This window comes from Schistocerca serialis, chromosome 12 (genome assembly GCF_023864345.2).
Source record: "Schistocerca serialis cubense isolate TAMUIC-IGC-003099 chromosome 12, iqSchSeri2.2, whole genome shotgun sequence".
NCBI classification, from domain to species: Eukaryota; Metazoa; Arthropoda; class Insecta; order Orthoptera; family Acrididae; genus Schistocerca; species Schistocerca serialis.
This window is the reverse complement of record NC_064649.1, coordinates 133,932,846-133,952,833: the sequence shown is the minus strand read 5'-3', so window position 1 is coordinate 133,952,833 and position 19,988 is coordinate 133,932,846. Positions and strand designations below refer to the sequence as shown.

At 41.7% G+C, this 19,988-nt stretch overlaps 1 protein-coding gene across 1 annotated transcript in view; it reads right to left on the bottom strand.

Moving 5' to 3' along the window:
* Positions 1-19,988, bottom strand: part of LOC126428046 (intermembrane lipid transfer protein Vps13) — a 487,343-nt gene that overhangs the window by 399,892 nt on the left and 67,463 nt on the right. Inside the window, exons 15-16 of the mRNA XM_050089923.1 lie at positions 12,963-13,152; positions 3,486-3,565 (exon numbers count right to left, since the gene is read on the bottom strand). Coding sequence (XP_049945880.1) covers positions 3,486-3,565; positions 12,963-13,152 — 270 coding nt within the window. The remainder of the gene's footprint in view (positions 1-3,485; positions 3,566-12,962; positions 13,153-19,988) is intronic.

The following is a 19,988-nucleotide window of genomic DNA, read 5'->3' as shown; positions in this document are numbered from 1 at the left end:
TCATTGACATCTTCTCAACCATCTTGGAAAAGTTTGTACCACTTGTAAAAAAAGTTTTTTTACTTAGAGCAGACTCACCATATGCCACTGTCAATATTTAACATGTTTTAGAGCACTTGATTCCATTTTTTATACAACATTTGATGCAAATACTTTGCTCCATTTTCTTATAATAATCTAAAATCGCCGAGCACACTAAAACATGTCTAACCTTTCTATCTGTCAAAAACTAACGAAGTATGCTGTACACTTGAAACTGTAAACATATGCTCAGGACATGTGTACCAACATAACAAAAAAAAGAGGGGTCAATAATCGAATGTACACTGCCCGCATAATTTGCAAAGTCACCTTACTTACTGAACAGCCCTTGTATGTGAATGCAGACAGGACTCAAGTGCCATTCTAATATGTGGCTATGTTTACAGTTCATGTGCACGGTATTGTTCTGCACTGCTGTCATCACCTCGTGAGGTAACCCGCATAGTTTCTCCTTCATTCTCTACTCATGCCTGATACCAGAGCTTTTATCAATTAATTTTTAAATTTTTTCTGTACAGGTTGCCTTTTAGAACATTTTATTCAGCATCATATCTTCATAACGCAGATGCTTTTTCGCAGGAAACTTTTCATATTCTAATGAAAGTGTCGTTATGTTTCTTTTTGCGATTTTATTCAGTTGGTGTTTGCAGCTTATTTTGCTTTTATAGCAGTCCAGGTTAGAATCATGCCAGATTAATTGTAATGTCATCCTCGCATTATATTTTCAGGTCATCTGATGATGCCCTCTCTGGGCGAAATGCATCATTCTTGAATAGATAAAGAAGATTGTGCAACCTACAACTGTTCTTTAAATAGTAGCAATAATTTGGTTGCTGTACCACTACATCAACTTCAAATGGAATCATTTTTAAGATTTGCACTAGGGAAATGCTATTGCAGACCATCTGCATCCCTTCATGACTAATGTCTTCCCCAGTGGTGACAGTATCTTCCAGCAAGATAGCTGTCCATGTTGAGGCCACAATCTGCTTACAGTGCTTTGAGGAGCACTATTGTGAGCTCGTGTTGATGTCTTTGCCATCAAACTTGTCCAGTCTGAACCCGATGGAACACATCTGTAGCATTATTGAGCACTACAAATCACCAGCACATAATTCATGGGAATTGCTTGACGTGTGCAGAGAAATGTGATTGCACATACCTCTGGAAACATACCTAGGACTTGTTGAATCCATGCATGCAGAATTGCTCCTGTGTTGTGTTCCAAAAGTGGAAGCTGACCTGTGAATACGTGCTACATAGCCAGATGTTTATTTGTTTCATGTGACACTGCTCTTGTAGGTGTTAACACTAATTTAATTCTTGTTCCTTTTAATACATATTTTTACCAAACAATATTTCAAACAATACTTTAAAATATAAATTTTTACACACAAGCAACTCTTTAATAGAAATTATAATCTTGAGTGTCTTCAGGTATGACCTCTTCAGAAGGAGTGTAATAACATGATGCTTAAGTGTAGATATGGTCAACAAAAAAGTAATTACAAGAAGAAATACTCCCCTTGAACAAATTCTAATAGGAAGGTACCTAAAACTCAAAAACTTGGTAGTACTGCACGGCATGGCCGTTTTGAAAGCCTTGTGGTAGATGTAATGTGCTTTACACCTTGTACATTCCCACAGTTTCAGTTCTTATTTTGTGCTTTAAGCACACTTTGCACATCCCTAATCTTTTTTTGGCATCAGACTAATATTTTTTCAGAAATGGGTTCAATGTTGTACCTCGAGTCGGAGAGGTGTTTAACCCAGAGATGGTTTTTCATGCTTTTTGTAGTCTGACAATCTAACATTATTTAACATTACCTCTGTTATATTTAGTCAGTGAATAAGGCCTTAGCTGACACACAGTTCCCATGAGTGCGACTTGTGATGTCCGACTTTGTTTACACAAGACGGATTTATTACAGTACGGCAAAGAAGCCAGAGCATTTTGTGTCATCAGCACATGTATAGTATTAATTACATAGTTGGAGCAGGGTTTCACTTATACAGGGCTATTACAAATGATTGAAGCGATTTCATAAATTCACTGTAGCTCCATTCATTGACATATGGTCACGACACACTACAGATACGTAGAAAAACTCAAAGTTTTGTTCGGCTGAAGCCGCACTTCAGGTTTCTGCCGCCAGAGCGCTCGAGAGCGCAGTGAGACAAAATGGCGACAGGAGCCGAGAAAGTGTATGTCATGCTTCTTGAAATGCACTCACATTAGTCAGTCATAACAGTGCAACGACACTTTAGGATGAAGTTCAACAAAGATCCACCAACTGCTAACTCCATTCGGCGATGGTATGCGCAGTTTAAAGCTTCTGGATGCCTCTGTAAGGGGAAATCAATGGGTCGGCCTGCAGTGAGCGAAGAAACAGTTGAACGCGTGCGGGCAAGTTTCACGCGTAGCCCGCGGAAGTCGACGAATAAAGCAAGCAGGGAGCTAAACATACCACAGCCGACGGTTTGGAAAATCTTACGGAAAAGGCTAAAGCAGAAGCCTTACCGTTTACAACTGCTACAAGCCCTGACACCCGATGACAAAGTCAAACGCTTTGAATTTTCGGCGCGGTTGCAACAGCTCATGGAAGAGGATGCATTCAGTGGGAAACTTGTTTTCAGTGATGAAGCAACATTTTTTCTTCACCAAGTGAACAGACACAATGTGCGAATCTGGGCGGTAGAGAATCCTCACGCATTCATGCAGCAAATTCGCAATTCACCAAAAGTTAACGTGTTTTGTGCAATCTCACGGTTTAAAGTTTATGGCCCCTTTTTCTTCTGCGAAAAAAACGTTACAGGACACGTGTATCTGGACATGCTGAAAAATTGGCTCATGCCACAACTGGAGACCGACAGCGCGGACTTCATCTTTCAACAGGATGGTGCTCCACCGCACTTCCATCATGATGTTCGGCATTTCTTAAACAGGAGATTGGAAAAACAATGGATCGGTCGTGGTGGAGATCATGATCAGCAATTCATGTCACGGCCTCCACGCTCTCCCGATTTAACCCGATGCGATTTCTTTCTGTGGGGTTATGTGAAAGATTCAGTGTTTAAACCTCCTCTACCAAGAAACGTGCCAGAACTGCGAGCTCGCATCAACGATGCTTTCGAACTCATTGATGGGGACATGCTGCGCCGAGTGTGGGAGGAACTTTATTATCGGCTTGATGTCTGCCGAATCACTAAAGGGGCACATATCGAACATTTGTGAATGCCTAAAAAAAAACTTTTTCGAGTTTTTGTATGTGTGTGCAAAGCATTGTGAAAATATCTCAAATAATAGAGTTATTGTAGAGCTGTGAAATCGCTTCAATCATTTGTAATAACCCTGTATTTTACACAAAATGAACTGACAATAAATGACAATACTTCAAGAGCATGCACTATTTTAAAACATGCATCTAAATGAATGAATATACCTGGATCGGGGCAGGTATCTCTTCTTCAGTGGGAAATGGGATACTCGCAAAAATTGCCATCAAGTGAAGAAGTCGCATATCTAGGCAAAAAACAAAGTAGTCACACAAGGAAAAAAGTAAGAGCTTTATGTAGAGCTAACCAAAATAAACAGGACAGAAACCACTGCATATATGGGAGTCAATATTTAAATTCTGAATAAATAAATGTGAAAAATAGAAAATACACAACCAATTCATGAAAAACAGGTTCTAAACTCAGAGCAGAAGGTAAGAAAAAAAAGTTCATTGAATTATGAACATCCACATGTACATTTATAGCCCACAAGTCAGTTCGTAGCATGTGGTAAAAAATACCCTCCCCCAGTCTGCTATTCTATTCAAAAATGGTTCAGCTGTCCGCACATTCTGTTTAAAGTTGCATTCTTCTAAATTCACTGTTGTGGTGATTTTGTCAGATGTATGAGATAGAAAGTAACTTGCTGCTGACTCTTCCTACAACACATATTCCATGAATTTGTAGAGTTACAAACACTGTTGTACTTTCCTCCCAACTGGTAGCAGGGAAATATTTGTATTTTGATATTTCAACATATTTACCATAATCATATTTCAGTTTACTCACAAAACTATGTCTCTTCTACATATTGTGCAGAGTTAATGAGAACTGGGACAAAACAGTACTGTCTGACACGCAATGCAGGTTTTCCGTCACTGTGATCTATTAGCCAACAACCAGCAACACTGAGTTCATCATACTCTGTAGCATAATGTGAAGAAAAAGGTTAGAAATTATCTGCCTGTCAGAGGATACAGTTTATAGAAAAAAGTTGTTCTTCCACTTCACATTATTTACACAAACCTGTGGGGGAGGGGACAGAACATATCATAGAAAATGTTTTATCATTTGACAGGGTGCATAACACTTTAGCAGGCTGTCAAATTTTGCACCTTAATGACATACTTATGTGACAAATTCTACATCTTAGAAACAATTATGTATCTGACATCACAGAATCTTTCTTAAACTTGATGTTGCATTACTTTCTAAGCTACAAAAAGAGGAAGACATATATGGGCTACTACTCATGTAGCTGCTTCATATGTGTAGTGGCACACAACATATTATGGGGAACTGCAAACCTCACAATCCTTCACCCGATGCTAGAATCCGTCCAAAATATTTGTAACAAAGTAATGAACGCAAGTGTGTGTAGTTGTGTATAGGAGTTAGTTCGACCTCATAATTTAATTTCAAAGTATTTCACGACAGCCTTTTTTTTCTTTCTTTTTAAACAGATCAACTCATAATGCCCTACGAAAATTACGAAATGACAATGATACTATGTGTGTGAAATAGTCTGAAATTCTTTCCTTCATTTCCAATACCCTAGAGCCCGCCAATGTTGGGTTGAGACTGGTGTGGTACTACTTCAGTTTCCATGGAGAGAGAGCCACATCCACATCACGGCTATTATTATGATGGGGGTCACTACTCCTAAAGATACAAGGGTGGTTTGAAAAGTTCTCAGAGTCACCACGAGATGTCAGCACTAGCCAAAGAGTTGTTCACATGACATTCACTGGACTGTTGCCTATAAATACATGCCATGTCAGTGGTCTTGGAAGAGAGCTGTGGTGGTGATGTGGCTCTGTTGTTGCCACATAGTTATTTGCGAAGATTGGGAGGGGGAGTGGGTCGAGATTTGGGTAGTGATTAAGTATTTTGTAAAGAAAGGTACGAAAGCAAAGGACATTCATGCCCATTTCCAGAATACAGTGGTCGGCCAAGATGTGTCACTTCTCCAGAAATCATTGCAAAAGTGCACAAAATGGTGACGGAGAATCACCAACTGAAAGTACGTGAAATTTCTCACACTTGCCAAATGTTATCTGAAAGGGTATATCACATTTTAACTGAGGCATCAGAAATGAAAAAATTATCTGCAAGATGGGTGCCATGACTCTTGATGCTGGATCAAAACCACATGAGAATGGACATATCAGAACAACATTTGGCCCGTTTTAGGAGAAACGAACAAGAGTTTTTGTGCTGGTTTGTGACCACAGATGAAACTTGGATGCACTGCTACACCCCAGAGACAAAACAACAGTTAAAGCAGTAGAAATATGGTGATTCTTCACCACCAAAGAAATAGAAGACAACTCCTTCAGCCGGAAAGGTTATGGCATCAGTGTTGAGGGATGTGAAGGGGATTCTGTTTGCCGATTATCTCCTCACTTAGCAAATAATTACAGGAGAATACTAAGCTAACCTCCTGCAAGCGCACACATGCCATCGCTATGGCAAAATTACACAAACTAAGCTATGAATTGTTGCCACACCAGCCTTATTCACCAGATGTGGCCTCGTCAGACTTCCATATCTTCCCAAAGTTGAAAATTTTTCTTGGTGGATGAAGATTCACTTCAAACGAAGAATTGGTAGCTCGAGCTAACAACTATTTTGTAGACCTGGAGATTTTTGAGATGGGATCAAGGCACTGGAACATAATTGGACCAAGTGCATTAATTTACAAGGACACTACACTGAAAAATAAAAAAAGTTTCAGTGATGCAAATACTTTTTTCTATTCCGTTCCAAGAACTTTTCAAACCACCCTCTTATTTTAATGGTACCGCCAGACCCCCCGCAGGGAAAAACCCGTGTATCCTGTCTATCTGTGTCCAACCCACATAGGTGGGTGTGGAAAATGCCTATAGACCACATCCAGGCAAGCCAGCATCTGGCCCCGTCACTAATGAATATATAATAAAAAATTTCATTTACAAGACTGTCATTATGTTTCCTTAATGTAGTGTGTCCAGTTTGATTATTATTATTATTATCATCATCATCATCATCATCATCATCATCATCATCATCATCATCATCATTATTATTCACTGTAGTAAATAAATAGTATCACAGATCTAATTCAGTTCCTCAATTCTCTCACTGTTCTCTGTTTTTCCCCAGTACTTAATCTTTTTGCCATGTCCTCTGTTTCCTTCTTCTGTCCCTTTTGTTCCTATTTCTTTTTTCTTCATTTTTTTTTCTACTTTGACGTCCTTTAGATTGAGCATGTGAGTTCTGAAACAGTGTTCTTTCTGTTTTATTGATTCTTCATGCCATTTATGGTGTTTCTTTCCCAGTTTTATCTTATTTCTGTGGTTCTTGCTATTGTTGTCTTCTTCCTCCACTTGACAGAGATGTCTAACTCGATATAAATGTCCAACAAAACAGTTATCTCCTCTTTGCCAGTACTTCCAACATTTTATGCACATTTTTTGAGCAGCCCTTCATAGTTTCAGTTTTGAGATTTTTGAGCTGCACACAAAAATGCTTGCAGTTTTTTATATTTTTGAATGACGTAAAAAGGTTTCCATTTCCGAAGTATAGATTTTTCCCCTTTCTCCACTCTTTTTTTGAGTTCACGGTAACACTGTCAGCACACTATTATCTAAGGCTATTCTTTTTGGAAAAGGGTTTTACTTGTATTAGACTTTACAGTTAAACCAATAACACTAAGAGAGGAATACTTGCAAGGGAAGTCTCTCAGCAGGAACAGGAATTCAGTGTTCCAATTGCATTTAGAAGCTTTACATAACATTGTGCGAGAATGGTGAATGTATTATATTGTGATATTCTTAGTTTGCCCCTTATCGGACTTTAAAAATGTGCATAAGGTTTGTCAGCAAAATGCATGCAACAATATGCAGAATCACAATAGCTACATTTGGTGAAATCAATATATGGTGAATCCCCAGAATCACATCCTTGAGCTGCAAAATCAAAAGCCACTTGAATCATACTCTCGATTAACAAAATGTGTGGGAGTACTGTACCATTGGCAGGAATACTGAAACACAGGCTGATATACTGAAACAGACAGATGATTAAAAATAACAGAATGCATTTTCATTATGAAAATTCTAGTTCCTAATTCAGTGTCTACTGCAGAGTGTCCTAATAGAATCTGTTATTCTTCTTGCATATATTTTATATTTCCGGAATAAATAGGCTGCATGTATTTCATTGCTTTTTTGTGGGCTGACCATGCATTCAGTGCCTTTACCCGCAAATGAATCGTATACTCTTATTGTGAACTTGTGAACCATCCAAAGATCACAAAACAGTACGCACTTCTGGTTATTTGCAACACTGTCGTTAACAGTAGTCACGAAAAAAGATTTGGTGGAACACTGTCTTCAATAGTCTTTTGGACTTTCAGGCCAAAAGATTTTCCTGAAGACAAATATACAGGTTTCTTTAGGTGTCCATTCACTGAAAAGTCAACATCTATTGCATAATTATGAATTATATTGTGTGCACAATGGACCAAGGCATATGTTGGTCCCCCCCCCCCCTCCTCCCCCTTTTTAGACACTGTCACACCATAATTAGTTCATAATTAAAATCACTTTGATCAGTGTCCCAAATGTAGTGTGGCTGTATCAGGAAACTTGCAGTTTTCTGGTTTACTTCTTTGACAAAACAGGCCGCAGACTGGTGAATACCTTTGTCTTCCTGTACATCTCTGGCTCTTCCAAAAGCAGTGCTGTGTCTACAGCACATTCTGTATTCTTTCTTGAGACGTACTATGAAAGGTGCAGAATATTTAAACTTTGTGGGCCCAATATCTCTTGCTCTTTGCATTGCCCAAAATTTCTGGGCCAATAATGGTCACATTTTCTTTTATTTCTCGTCAGACTGGGATAGTAAGTGTCGTTTTATCTCCAGTTTTCTGACAACTGCCTTGTTTCCTCGAAATAGAAGTTCATTGTGTCTTTTTTTTTCTCCACATGATCAAATATTACTCTGATGTTCGATGTCCTTTTTATAGATGGATGTCTCTTCAATATTGAGCTTTAGGTCACAACTTCACATAAAGGTGTATGATGAACATCACAAACATATTCAAGATGTTCTTCCAAAAATTTTGTTAAAATACTAATAGTACTGGATTTCTTTTCTGTTGAGGGTTCATAGTCGCCAGAACTATTGACGAGTACTGTTTCCGCCACTGCCACTAGCAATACTACCTTGAACACCATTATTGTCTGTAAAGCCGTTTTCTTCATCCACTATCCTATACAATGTAACTTCAGTTTTGCAATCAAATTAATATTTACGTTTGTAAATAATTAGATCCACTAAAAGCATTGCTAAAGTATCATAATGATGTCCTATACCATCTTCCATTGCATAGTGTCTTCTTAACTTGGATGCCACAATATTTAAAATGTTCCAGATTATGGTTTTGTTCATTTTTGCTTTATGTGTATGACAAAGCTGACAAACGTCCTCTAAACACATCAACTACATGCCGAGGTAACTGATCAGATGGCTTATTAACCCCCATCCTCAAAGACTGCAAGTGCTGTTCTGTACAAATCAAGAGCAACACAATCACATGCTATTACAGGTGTGGTTAGGAGTGTGAGAGGCATCTGTGTACAAATGTTTAACACAAAGCCTAGTCCCTACACAGTGCTGGCTAGACTGACAGTGCCAATGCTGTTTTATGGCAGGTGGTCTGGTTGTCCACTAAATACAGTAGTGGATGCTATTTTGTGGCAGGTGGGCCGGTTGTCCATCAAATACAGTAGTGGAAATCAGTATATAGGCAGTGTTCATACAAAAGTAATAGTACAATGTCTGTAGCATATTTTGTCAAAGTTATTATGAAAGTAGCAGGTACATATAAGACAAACAGTCACAATAGAATTACACAGTTTCTTTCATAACACCAATAACAAAACACTAGTTTTGCATTTCATGGATGGAAACTGATATACAGGTGTACTGCAGTGTTATTGCATTGTTGGTACTTTGTACAACGTCGATTCTTCTTAAGTACCTCAAAAATTTCTTAAAACATTAATTTTGTCAAGGTTTATAGTTCTTGCTGTGAAACTGTCGCCCACTCTTCTAGTATTGCACTTTTCAGCTCACATACAGTCTGAAATTGTCTTCCATTACAATAAACCTGCCTTTCAAGGAATTTCCCAAAATTGTTAAGGCTTTCGTGGCCACTTGCTGACAAACTGCCTGTTGGCTTCTGTCTCGGGTTCTTCGGCCGACATTGATCTGATGATTTTACTGACAGTTCGCCAGCCACTTGTGCTGGCGAAATGTCAGTAAAATCATCAGATGAACGTCGGCCGAAGAACCCGAGACAGAAGCCAATAGGCAGTTCGTCAATTTCCCACAGGTTTTCCATTGGGTTCACATCCAGGCTACATGCAGGCCAGGGCAAGACATCAACATTTTTATCTTCAAAACACTTTCTGGTTGTTGCTAAAACATGAACAGATGTAGCTCTTGCTGAAACATTTTACTTTTGTTCCCTAGGTCCTCATGCTTTCTAGTGAGCTATGTCTCGAACACCTCAGTGTCCATGTGTGTGTGTGTGTGTGTGTGTGTGTGTGTGTGTGTGTGTGTGTTCAGCCAAGCAATGAGTGATTTACCTTTAGAGCAGAAGGCTGCCCAAATCATAATGCTTCTACTACCAAAACTGTTGCTCATTCTTACCTGCTGCTCTGTTCTCAGATCATGCCAGTAACACTGAAATGCATCCAGCCATGTAAATTAAACTACTTCTCATCACTGAAGATCATTTTATCCCATCCTGAGGTCCACAACACATGTTTTTCAACAAACTCCAATCTAGCCTGTTTATGTTTGTGTGTTACAGGAGGTTTCTGCAGTCATTCCTAAAATATACGAAGTTTCTCATTTGACAAAATTTGTCATATACCTCTAGCTGCTACTGACAACTGTAAACCACCAAAAAGTTGAGAATAGCTGTTTGTGGCACTTGCTTTGTGGAAAAGGAACTGCTTTGATGCCTAGAAACGATTTTCTACTTAGCCCATATTTTCGGTTCTGCCCATATGGTGCACCCAGTCTAACAAAATTATCAATCACTGTACCTGAACGGTTTGATTTCTTGGTGCTTTGATGATTACAGATTCCAATTTCTTTATACACACTGATTTTTATTTATATCTCACAATAACTGTTTTCCGTACGGCATGTCACAATCTTGGTTTACGTACGTAACAGGTGCTGTCATTAATGGTGTCTGTTTCCTATGCGCAGTAAAGGCACATACGCACTCAGCCGACTGCCTTTATACTAAGTTCCACCTTCTACCACTTGAATGTTGAGGTCTTGTTGTATACTGTATTACTGACACTAAATGCAATATCATTTGAATGCATTTGTCAGTATACTGGATCTCATACCTCTGAATATACAGGATATACACTAACAAAACTGACAGACTGCAGATTCCTGACTGAAAATAGAGGATGGTTCAAATGGCTCTGAGCACTATGGGACTTAATATCTATGTTCATCAGTCCCCTAGAACTTAGAACTACTTAAACCTAACTAACCTAAGGACATCACACACATCCATGCCCGAGGCAGGATTCGAACCTGCGACTGTAGCGGTCGCGCGGTTCCGGACTGAAGTGCCTAGAACCGCACGGCCACACAGGCCGGCGAAAATAGAGGAAAAAGAGGGCCTATGAACATGTGTCCAGAAATGCATCATTGCCACAGAATATGGTACTGACAAATGAAGGTTCCTCTGACCACATGCTGCATGTTCCTTGTCTGTTGCAGGCTGTATGATTGATGCAGCATACTGTAAGCATCAGAATGGTCCAGTATCCATTTCGATAACAACGGGAGATGGTGTCTGTGTGTACGACTAATGTAGCGGGACTTTGAATTTCGCCGCGCTACACTCGTTCCCTCAGATATAAATTATACCGTTGCAGCTGTACGGGCGCTCGATGGCAGAGAAAATATATAAACTTACTTATTAGCTAGTCGTGGTCAGATTAAGACGAAAAAACTCATTGATGTGCAAACGTATTGTGGAAGTTGGTATGAAATTCGGAGGATGGAAGTAGCAACATAAAATAAATTGCATTCAATACCAAGATGGTTTTGATTTGTATAAATTAGTGATTCCTGGACGATTGCAAAATTTCGGAGCAGCTACGACTTTTCACGCAGAAATTAAACAGGCAATTTTTGGAGGACAAGACCTGGACGCCGCACGAGAGAAGACATGTTAATATGGTAAAGAATGAATTCTTATCCACGCCATTTCCCCCTGTTAATCACATTTTGTTATTCTCTGCTCTCTTTCAAATAATTTTTGTAGTGGAAATTGTTTTGACTTTTGCTCAGAAACGCCACAAGGACCACCCCAACAATAGCTTTTCCGAATCACAAAGTCCGATAACTTTTCTGTAATACGAAGTCCGACTTGTATTTCATTCTTTCCCTTTTTCACGGTCATTAACAATTTTAGAAACCCCTTTTTATTCACGATTTCATCCCACATTTTCAACCTTTTCTTTTCTTCTCTTTTTCTTTTTGAATAACCACTACACTAAGCAGATGGAAACAATCAGGGGCAGTATGGTTATACCAAAAGAAGTACCCTCACAGACACATCACACAACATTTCGAGACCTTTCTGGTTATCTGTGTGATCACGGGTCCTTTTAGACAGATGAACGTGCAGGGAAGTTGCTGGACTGTGCATACAACAGATTTGGAGGACCAGGTTCTACACGACACACCGCCTCTCGACTGCTTCCATCTGCTCGGCCGTACACAAATACTACCTCGGCTTGTTTCTGACATGAATACAGGACCACCCTCCTGCTCACAGGATGCTGCATCGTTCACACAGCCTGCAATACACAAGGAACACAAGGCACGTGGTCAGACGAACTTTCGCTCGTCAGCACCATCTACCGTGGCAATGTTGCATTTCTGCATCCACATTCAAACGACGTTTTTGCTCCATTTACAGTCAAGAATTCATCCCTGCAGTTTGTTAGTTTTATTAATGTTCACCCTGCATACGGGCCACAGCTATTCCAGCCAACAATGTATATTTCCCTACAAATATCCATGCCTTTGTACTGTTATTGGATAGATAAAAAAATGTACTCACCAAATGGCAGCAGAACACCCATTTAAAAGAACGTTGTACTTATGCAAGCTTTTGGAGCCAGTGAAGGGGAAGGAAGAGGGGTGAAGGTAAAGTACTGGAGAGGTTTAGGAAAAGGGGTAGATTTCGGGAGTCACGTAGAACTGCGTGTCAAGAGACACTGACTGGACAGAATGAGGAGGACAGGTTTTACTTTGTACTGACTTCCTCTGCTATAGCAATGGCACTGTCAGTCTAACTGGCATCCTATAGGGGCATAGATGTGTGTGCATGCGTGTGTACTCTAGCTTGTCAAAAAATAGCTTCAGAAGCTAGCATGTTTTCCTTCTTTTGTTTCTGCCTACCGACAACTCAGTGCCTCTGCTTTTCAGCGAGCGGTCTCCTTTAACCCAACAGTGTTTACATTCTACAAGAACTCTCCCACAGATTTTTAGTTAACTTATTGTCACTCTACTTTGTTGCCTATCCAGTCCATGAGCGCAGCCATTACCTGTCACGTTGAGTGAGACGCTGGGCAGCTGGGCCGAGACTTTGAGCTTGGGCAGCCGCGGGTCGTCTGTAATGAGGCACTTGTCCAGGTTCACCTGCAGCGTCGTCGGGTGCAGCAAGTGCATCACCGAGCTCTTGTTGTTTTTGTCTATGATATCTTTCCACGGTTCACCTGCCAGTGCCACCAGTATCTGAAACCGCAGATGGAAATGAGGCTATACTTCAGTGTGTAAGCATTACACGGAACATACATGAGAAAAGCAGCCCAGTATCAACACTATCAGAGTCAGTTATATAGCATGTTTCACAATGTTAGGACAATTTCAAATTTGAATACCAGACAAACTAATTGTGAAACAAAGCTGACATTTTACAAAAGGTACAATATTGATTTAAGTTAACTTGTGAAATACTTCCCAAATCAGAAAATGCTGGTATGTTGATAGACACAATAAAAAAACACACACACACAAAATATATTAAAAACAAAGATTCCATGACTTACCAAACGGGAAAGTGCTGGTAGGTAGACACAATAAAAGAAACACACACACACACACACACACACACACACACACACACACACAAAATTTCAAGCTTTCGCAACCAACGGTTGCTTTGTCAGGAAAGAGGGAAGGAGAGGGAAAGACAAAAGGATGTGGGTTTTAAGGGAGAGGGTAAGGAGTCATTCCAATCCGGGGAGTGGAAAGACTTACCTTAGGGGGGAAAAAAGGACAGGTATACACTCGGGCACACACACATACACATATCCATCCACACATATACAGACACAAGCAGATATATTTAAAGGCAAAAATATGTATGCTTGTGTCTGTATATGTGTGGATGGATGTGTGTGTGTGTGTGTGTGTGTGTGTGTGTGTGTGTGTACACCTGTCCTTTTTTCCCCCTAAGGTAAGTCTTTCCGCTCCCGGGATTGGAATGACTCCTTACCCTCTCCCTTAAAACCCACATCCTTTTGTCTTTCCCTCTCCTTCCCTCTTTCCTGACAAAGCAACCGTTGGTTGCGAAAGCTTGAAATTTTGTGTGTGTGTGTGTGTGTGTGTGTGTGTGTGTGTGTGTGTGTTTCTTTTATTGTGTCTACCTACCAGCACTTTCCCGTTTGGTAAGTCATGGAATCTTTGTTTTTAATATATTTTTCCCTTCCCTCTATTATATTCTTATGAAATACTTCAGACAAATGAAAATCATTCCTAGCTATACAAAACTCGAGGCATTTCACTCAGTTTTTGAACACATCTTTCATAACTGCTGGAGGAATCCTGGAAATTTCACCATTAATTGTGCAGATGATAACGTAGATCACATCGGAAAGTGCGACGAGTGGACGCCACTAAAAATCTTCAGCATTTGAGCACATTTTCGTAATGAATGACAAGGGCTTGTCTGTAAATGACTACACTAACATTCAATGTTCTCTGGAGTTCTGACAGTTTTGCAAGGTCTGGTCGACTTTCAATTCAATTCGCTGGCAGTTTCGTGGAAGTGTCTCACCCAATTCAATATTGTTCCGTGACCAGGAATTTGATTTCCCAACTAAATCTTGAAATGCTTAGGAATGGCACATTTCACGTGCACAACAGATTTCCCCTAGCAAAAATAGCACTACACCATAAACACACAGTTGCTTCAACCAGTATGACTTGACTATTTACCTGTATACAGGATAAAACTTGACACTCCACACGACTAACAGACAGTGCCACCATCGCTGTATCTTGTTTTTAGCATGTGTTATTCAAATTTGAAATTGTCAAAACATTGTGAAACACTCTGTAGAAAACTGTTTAAATCAGAAAATACTTTCAAAAATTCTAACATACAGTTGAAAATGCTCACCCTACAATACTATCCATTTTTGCATAACTGTCAGACTGACTGTTTCAGTAACTTTGAGTGTGTTATTTTTGAAAATTTTTCCTTTTAAATATCCCTAAAGATAAAAATCAAAAGCAGACAAGTCCAGCAAATGACACGGTTGCATAGCTGTTGAAGTGTAACGGGATGTGACATGACATTTTTAGGATGGCATGTCCCAGCTCCAACCTACCCCAACAATAAATTATGTTCATGAAGTTTAGTAGTAAGGACTTTCCAGTGTGGGAGGTATTATTACAATATGTGCAGATAGCAGAATGGCTCGAACCCATCACTTTACAATGCGGAATGTTGAGTGAGTGTGTCTGCTGCTCTGTGGGCCCACTTGTTCCAAAGTGTCACATTTTGAAGGTGCTTAGAAGACAAGGAGGGCAGACAAAGAAGGAAGGTCATGGCTACATCTACATCTATATCTACATACATTCTCTGCAATCCACCATACGGTGTGTGGCGGATGGTACCTCGTACCACAAGTAGCATCATCTCTCCCTGTTCCACTCTCGAACAGTACGAGGGAAAAATGACTGCCTATGTGTCTATGTACGAGCCCTAATCTCTCTTATCTTTGTGGTCCTTCCGCGAAATGTAAGTTGGCGGCAGTAAAATTGTACTGCAGTCAGCCTCAAATGTTGGTTCTCTAGATTTCCTCAGTAGCGATTCACGAAAAGAACGCCTCCTTTCCTCTAGAGACTCCCACCCGAGTTCCTGAAGCATTTCCGTAACACTCGTGTGATGACCAAACCTAACAGTAACAAATCCAGCAGCCCGCCTCTGAATTGCTTCTATGTCCTCCCTCGATCCGAACTGATAGGGATCCCAAACGCTCGAGCAGTACTCGAGAATAGGTCGCATTAGTGTTTTATAAGCAGTCTCCTTTACAGATGAACCACATCTTCCCAAAATTCTACCAATGAACCGAAGACGACTATCCGCCTTCCCCACAACTGCCATTACATGCTTGTCCCACTTCATATCGCTCTGCTATGTTACGCCCAAATATTTAATCGACGTGACTGTGTCGAGCGCTACACTACTAACGGAGTATTCAAACGTTACAGGATTCTTTCTCCTATTCATCTGCATTAATTTACATTTATCTATATTAAGAGTTAGCTGCCATTATTTACACCAATCACACATCCTGTACAAGTCATCTCGTATCCTCCTACAGTCACTCAACGACGACACCTTCCTGTACACCACAGCATCAGCAGCACATAGCCGCGCATTGCTATCCACCCTATCCAAAAGATCATTTATGTAGATAGAAAACAAAAGCGGACCTACCACACTTCCCTGGGGCACTCCAGATGATACCCTCACCTCCGATGAACACACACTGGGCAACATGACATACGGACTGTGTTGTGTTAAGATATAGTTCTTGTCTTGATCCTATCCACGCTACATATGTTTCAGACAACATGTCAACCCAATTAGTATATGAGACTGTGTCATAAATGACAGTGTTGTTGCAAAAGAAAGGTTTAAAGCACAGTTGTTTATGACATTCAAATAGCGCAGAAGACAATTAATGCTCTCTTTCAGCACCTAACCAGGCCTCAGGAGTAGTAGTCCTGTTAAGTTGCTAGGAGGCACTGAAAAGCAGGTCCCCCTCAGCAAATATCAAGGAATGTGATCAAAGGTAGTTTTACACCACATATAAGAGGGTTACATATTGCACACAGGAAATGTAACACCGATACCATACCACATTGTGGGTCCATCGCATTCTTTTATAAAAGCTACATAAAACGAGGCAGTAACTGAGGAGACATTGGTACATAGCTTCATCTTGCTGAGAAAAAGCAGGACTGCCTTTGATGTTCCTCAAATAGAGAGTAGAAGCCTGCACTGGCAGTGATTTCAAAGAATATTCAACTAATAATTTAACTAACAGAAACCATACACCAAACACCAGGGAACACCACAACCACTTCTCAAATATTGCTTATCAACCTAAGCCCTTTTAGAGTGTAAGAGATCAGAGAAGATATGGAAGGCTCAGAGAATTGTTCCAAATTTTGTCACGAGCTTGTGCAGTCAGCATGACAGCCTCACACAGATGTTAGACCAAGTTCAGTAACAAATGCCACAAGAGTTGTTGTGTAGCATAAGGCTGTACTGTTAAAACTCTGAAAATCTACATTGTACAAAAACTGAACCAAAATTTCACTTGATCCCACACATATATCAAAAAATAAACATAACAGTAAATTTAGAGATCTCTGATATTTTACAGAAGCTTATCAATGATTGTGCTCACCAAAGTTTCCTTGTGAATAAATAAAAGAAAAGGTGACTAAATAGTTGTGATACACGAGGTACCAACTACAACACAGTATGGATGGGTTGCAGAGTGGTTCTTTTTTTTTTTTTTTTTTTTTTTTTTTTTTCTTTTTTTGGGTTTACGGGCGCTCAACTACTGAGGTCATTAGCGCCCAGTCACAATCGTTAGAGCACATAGGATCTAGTAAAACTCAAGGGGAGAGGGGGGGGGGGGGGACACCAGAAAGTCCTTACAAAGATGCAGATAAAATAAGTAAAAGAGTTAGATGTCTTTGGACAGGCCAGTCAAAGTTATAAAACGCTGAAAACGAGCAGCTGCTCGAGCGTCATCAGCTAAAATATCTGATGAAGTAGATGGCAGGGACAGGACAACACGAGATTGACTAAAGCGAGGACACGACAATAAAACATGGCGCACTGTTAATGCTTGACCACAAGGGCACTGCGGGGCTGGGGCACCGGAGAGCAGGTAGCGGTGGCTAAACCGGCAATGCCCAATCTGCAACCTGTTCAGAAGGACCTCTTCTCGCCGAGATGGTCGGGAGGAGGTTGTCCAAGCAGTTGGGAGCGGTTTTACTGCCTGGAGCTTGTTTCCTTGAAGGGATGACCAAGCATCCCACCACGATGACACAAGCCTCTTACAAACAACCCCACGAACGTCAGATGACGGGACACAATGGGAGGCTGGCCGAGGCAGGAGGACTGCAGCCTTGGCTGCAGCATCCGCAGCCTCATTCCCAGGCACTCCTACATGTCCAGGAACCCACAGAAAGCTGACAGGAGAACCATTATCAGCGAAAGAATGGAGGGACTGCTGTATCCGTTGCACCAAGGAATGGACCGGATAGGGAGCTCCAAGGCTCTGAAGAGCACTGAGTGAGTCAGAGCAGAGTACATACGATGAATGGCGGTGGCGGCGGGCATACTGAAAGGCCTGATGGAGAGCAAAGAGCTCGGCCGTAAAGCTGGAACATTGGTCGAGGAGCCGGTATTTAAAGGTGACGGCCCCGACGACAAAGGCACAGCCGACACCATCGTCAGTTTTGGAGCCATCGGTGTAAATAAAGGTGTGACCGGCAAGTCGAGCACGTTCGACAAACCGTGAGCAATACACTGCAGCCGGAGTACCCTCCTTCAGGAGTGAGCTAAAGTCGAGATAAATATGAACCGGAGCCTGGAGCCAAGGTGGTGTCGGGCTCTCACCCTCTCTGAAGGTGGTAGGGAGGGCAAAATCCAATTGTCGAAGCAGGCGACGGAAGCGGACTCCAGGGGGCAGCAGGGCAGACACATACAACCCGTACTGACGGTAGAGAGAATCGGCGAAGAAGGACTGATAAGAGGGGTGGTCGGGCATAGACAACAACCGGCAGGCGTACCGACACAGCAGTACGTCGCGCTGGTAGGTCAATGGTAATTCGGCAGCTTCAGCATAAAGACTCTCGACGGGACTAGTGTAGAAGGCTCCGGTCGCAAGACGTAACCCCCGATAGTGGATGGAGTTGAGACGGCCTAAGAGGGATGGCCGAGCAGACGAGTAGACGAAGCTCCCGATACAAGTGAAGCAGGACAGTGCGATCCGCTCCCCAATATGAACCACTAAGAAGTCTGAGGACATTAAGGGAACGTGTACAACGGGCCGCCAAATAAGAGACATGCGGAGACCAACACAGTTTCCTGTCCAACGTGAGCCCTAGAAACTTAGTTGTTTCCACGAATGGGAGAGCAACGGGACCGAGATGTAAGGATGGCGGAAGGAACGCTTTATATCGCCAAAAGTTGATACAAACCGTCTTCTCTTCAGAGAACCGGAAGCCATTTGCCATGCTCCATGAGTAGAGGCTGTCTAGACAACGCTGAAGGCAGCGCTCCAGGAGGCATGTTCTCTGGGCACTGCAGTAGATCGCGAAGTCATTGACAAAGAGAGAGCCTGAGACATTAGGTGGAATGCAATCCATAATTGGATTGATCGCAATAGCAAAAAGGGGTACGCTCAAGACAGAGCCCTGAGGCACTCCGTTCTCCTGAAGGAAGACGTCTGACAACACGGAACCCACATGTACCCTACACTTTCGATCTATTAAAAAGGAATCAATAAAAAGGGGCAGGCGACCACGTAGGCCCCACCTGTGCATAGTGTGGAGGATACCTCCTCTCCAACAGGGATCATAAGCCTTCTCCAAATCGAAGAACAAGGCTACCGTTTGGCGCCTTCGCAAAAAGTTGTTCATGATGAATGTCAACAAGGTCACAAGGTGGTTAACAGCGGAGCGGCGGCGACGAAAGCCGCATTGAACATCGGTAAGTAGCTGTCGAGACTCAAGAATCCAGACGAAACGAGCATTAACCATGCGCTCCATCACCTTACAGACACAGCTTGTAAGAGAAATGGGGTGGTAACTAGAAGGAAGGTGTCTATCCTTCCCGGGTTTGGGTATAGGAACAACGACGGCTTCACGCCAATGCACGGGGACTTGACCTTCGGTCCAGACGCGATTGTAGGTACGAAGAAGGAAGCTTTTGCCTTCTGGAGAAAGGTGGGCCAGCATCTGAACGTGAATGGCATCTGGCCCCGGAGCAGAGGACTGGGACAGTGCAAGTGCACGTTCGAATTCCCGCATAGTAAAGGGGGCATTATAAGTTTCCAGATTCAGCGAGTGGAAGGAAGGTCGCCGAGCCTCTTCTGCCTCTTTCCTGGGAAGGAAGGCAGGGTGGTAATGGGCGGAGCTTGAAACCTCTGCGAAAAAGCGGCCAAAGGTGTTGGAGACAGCCACAGGATCAACGAGGACCTCATTACCTGAGGTCAGGCCAGGTACCGAGGAGTGGGCCTTAATGCCCGACA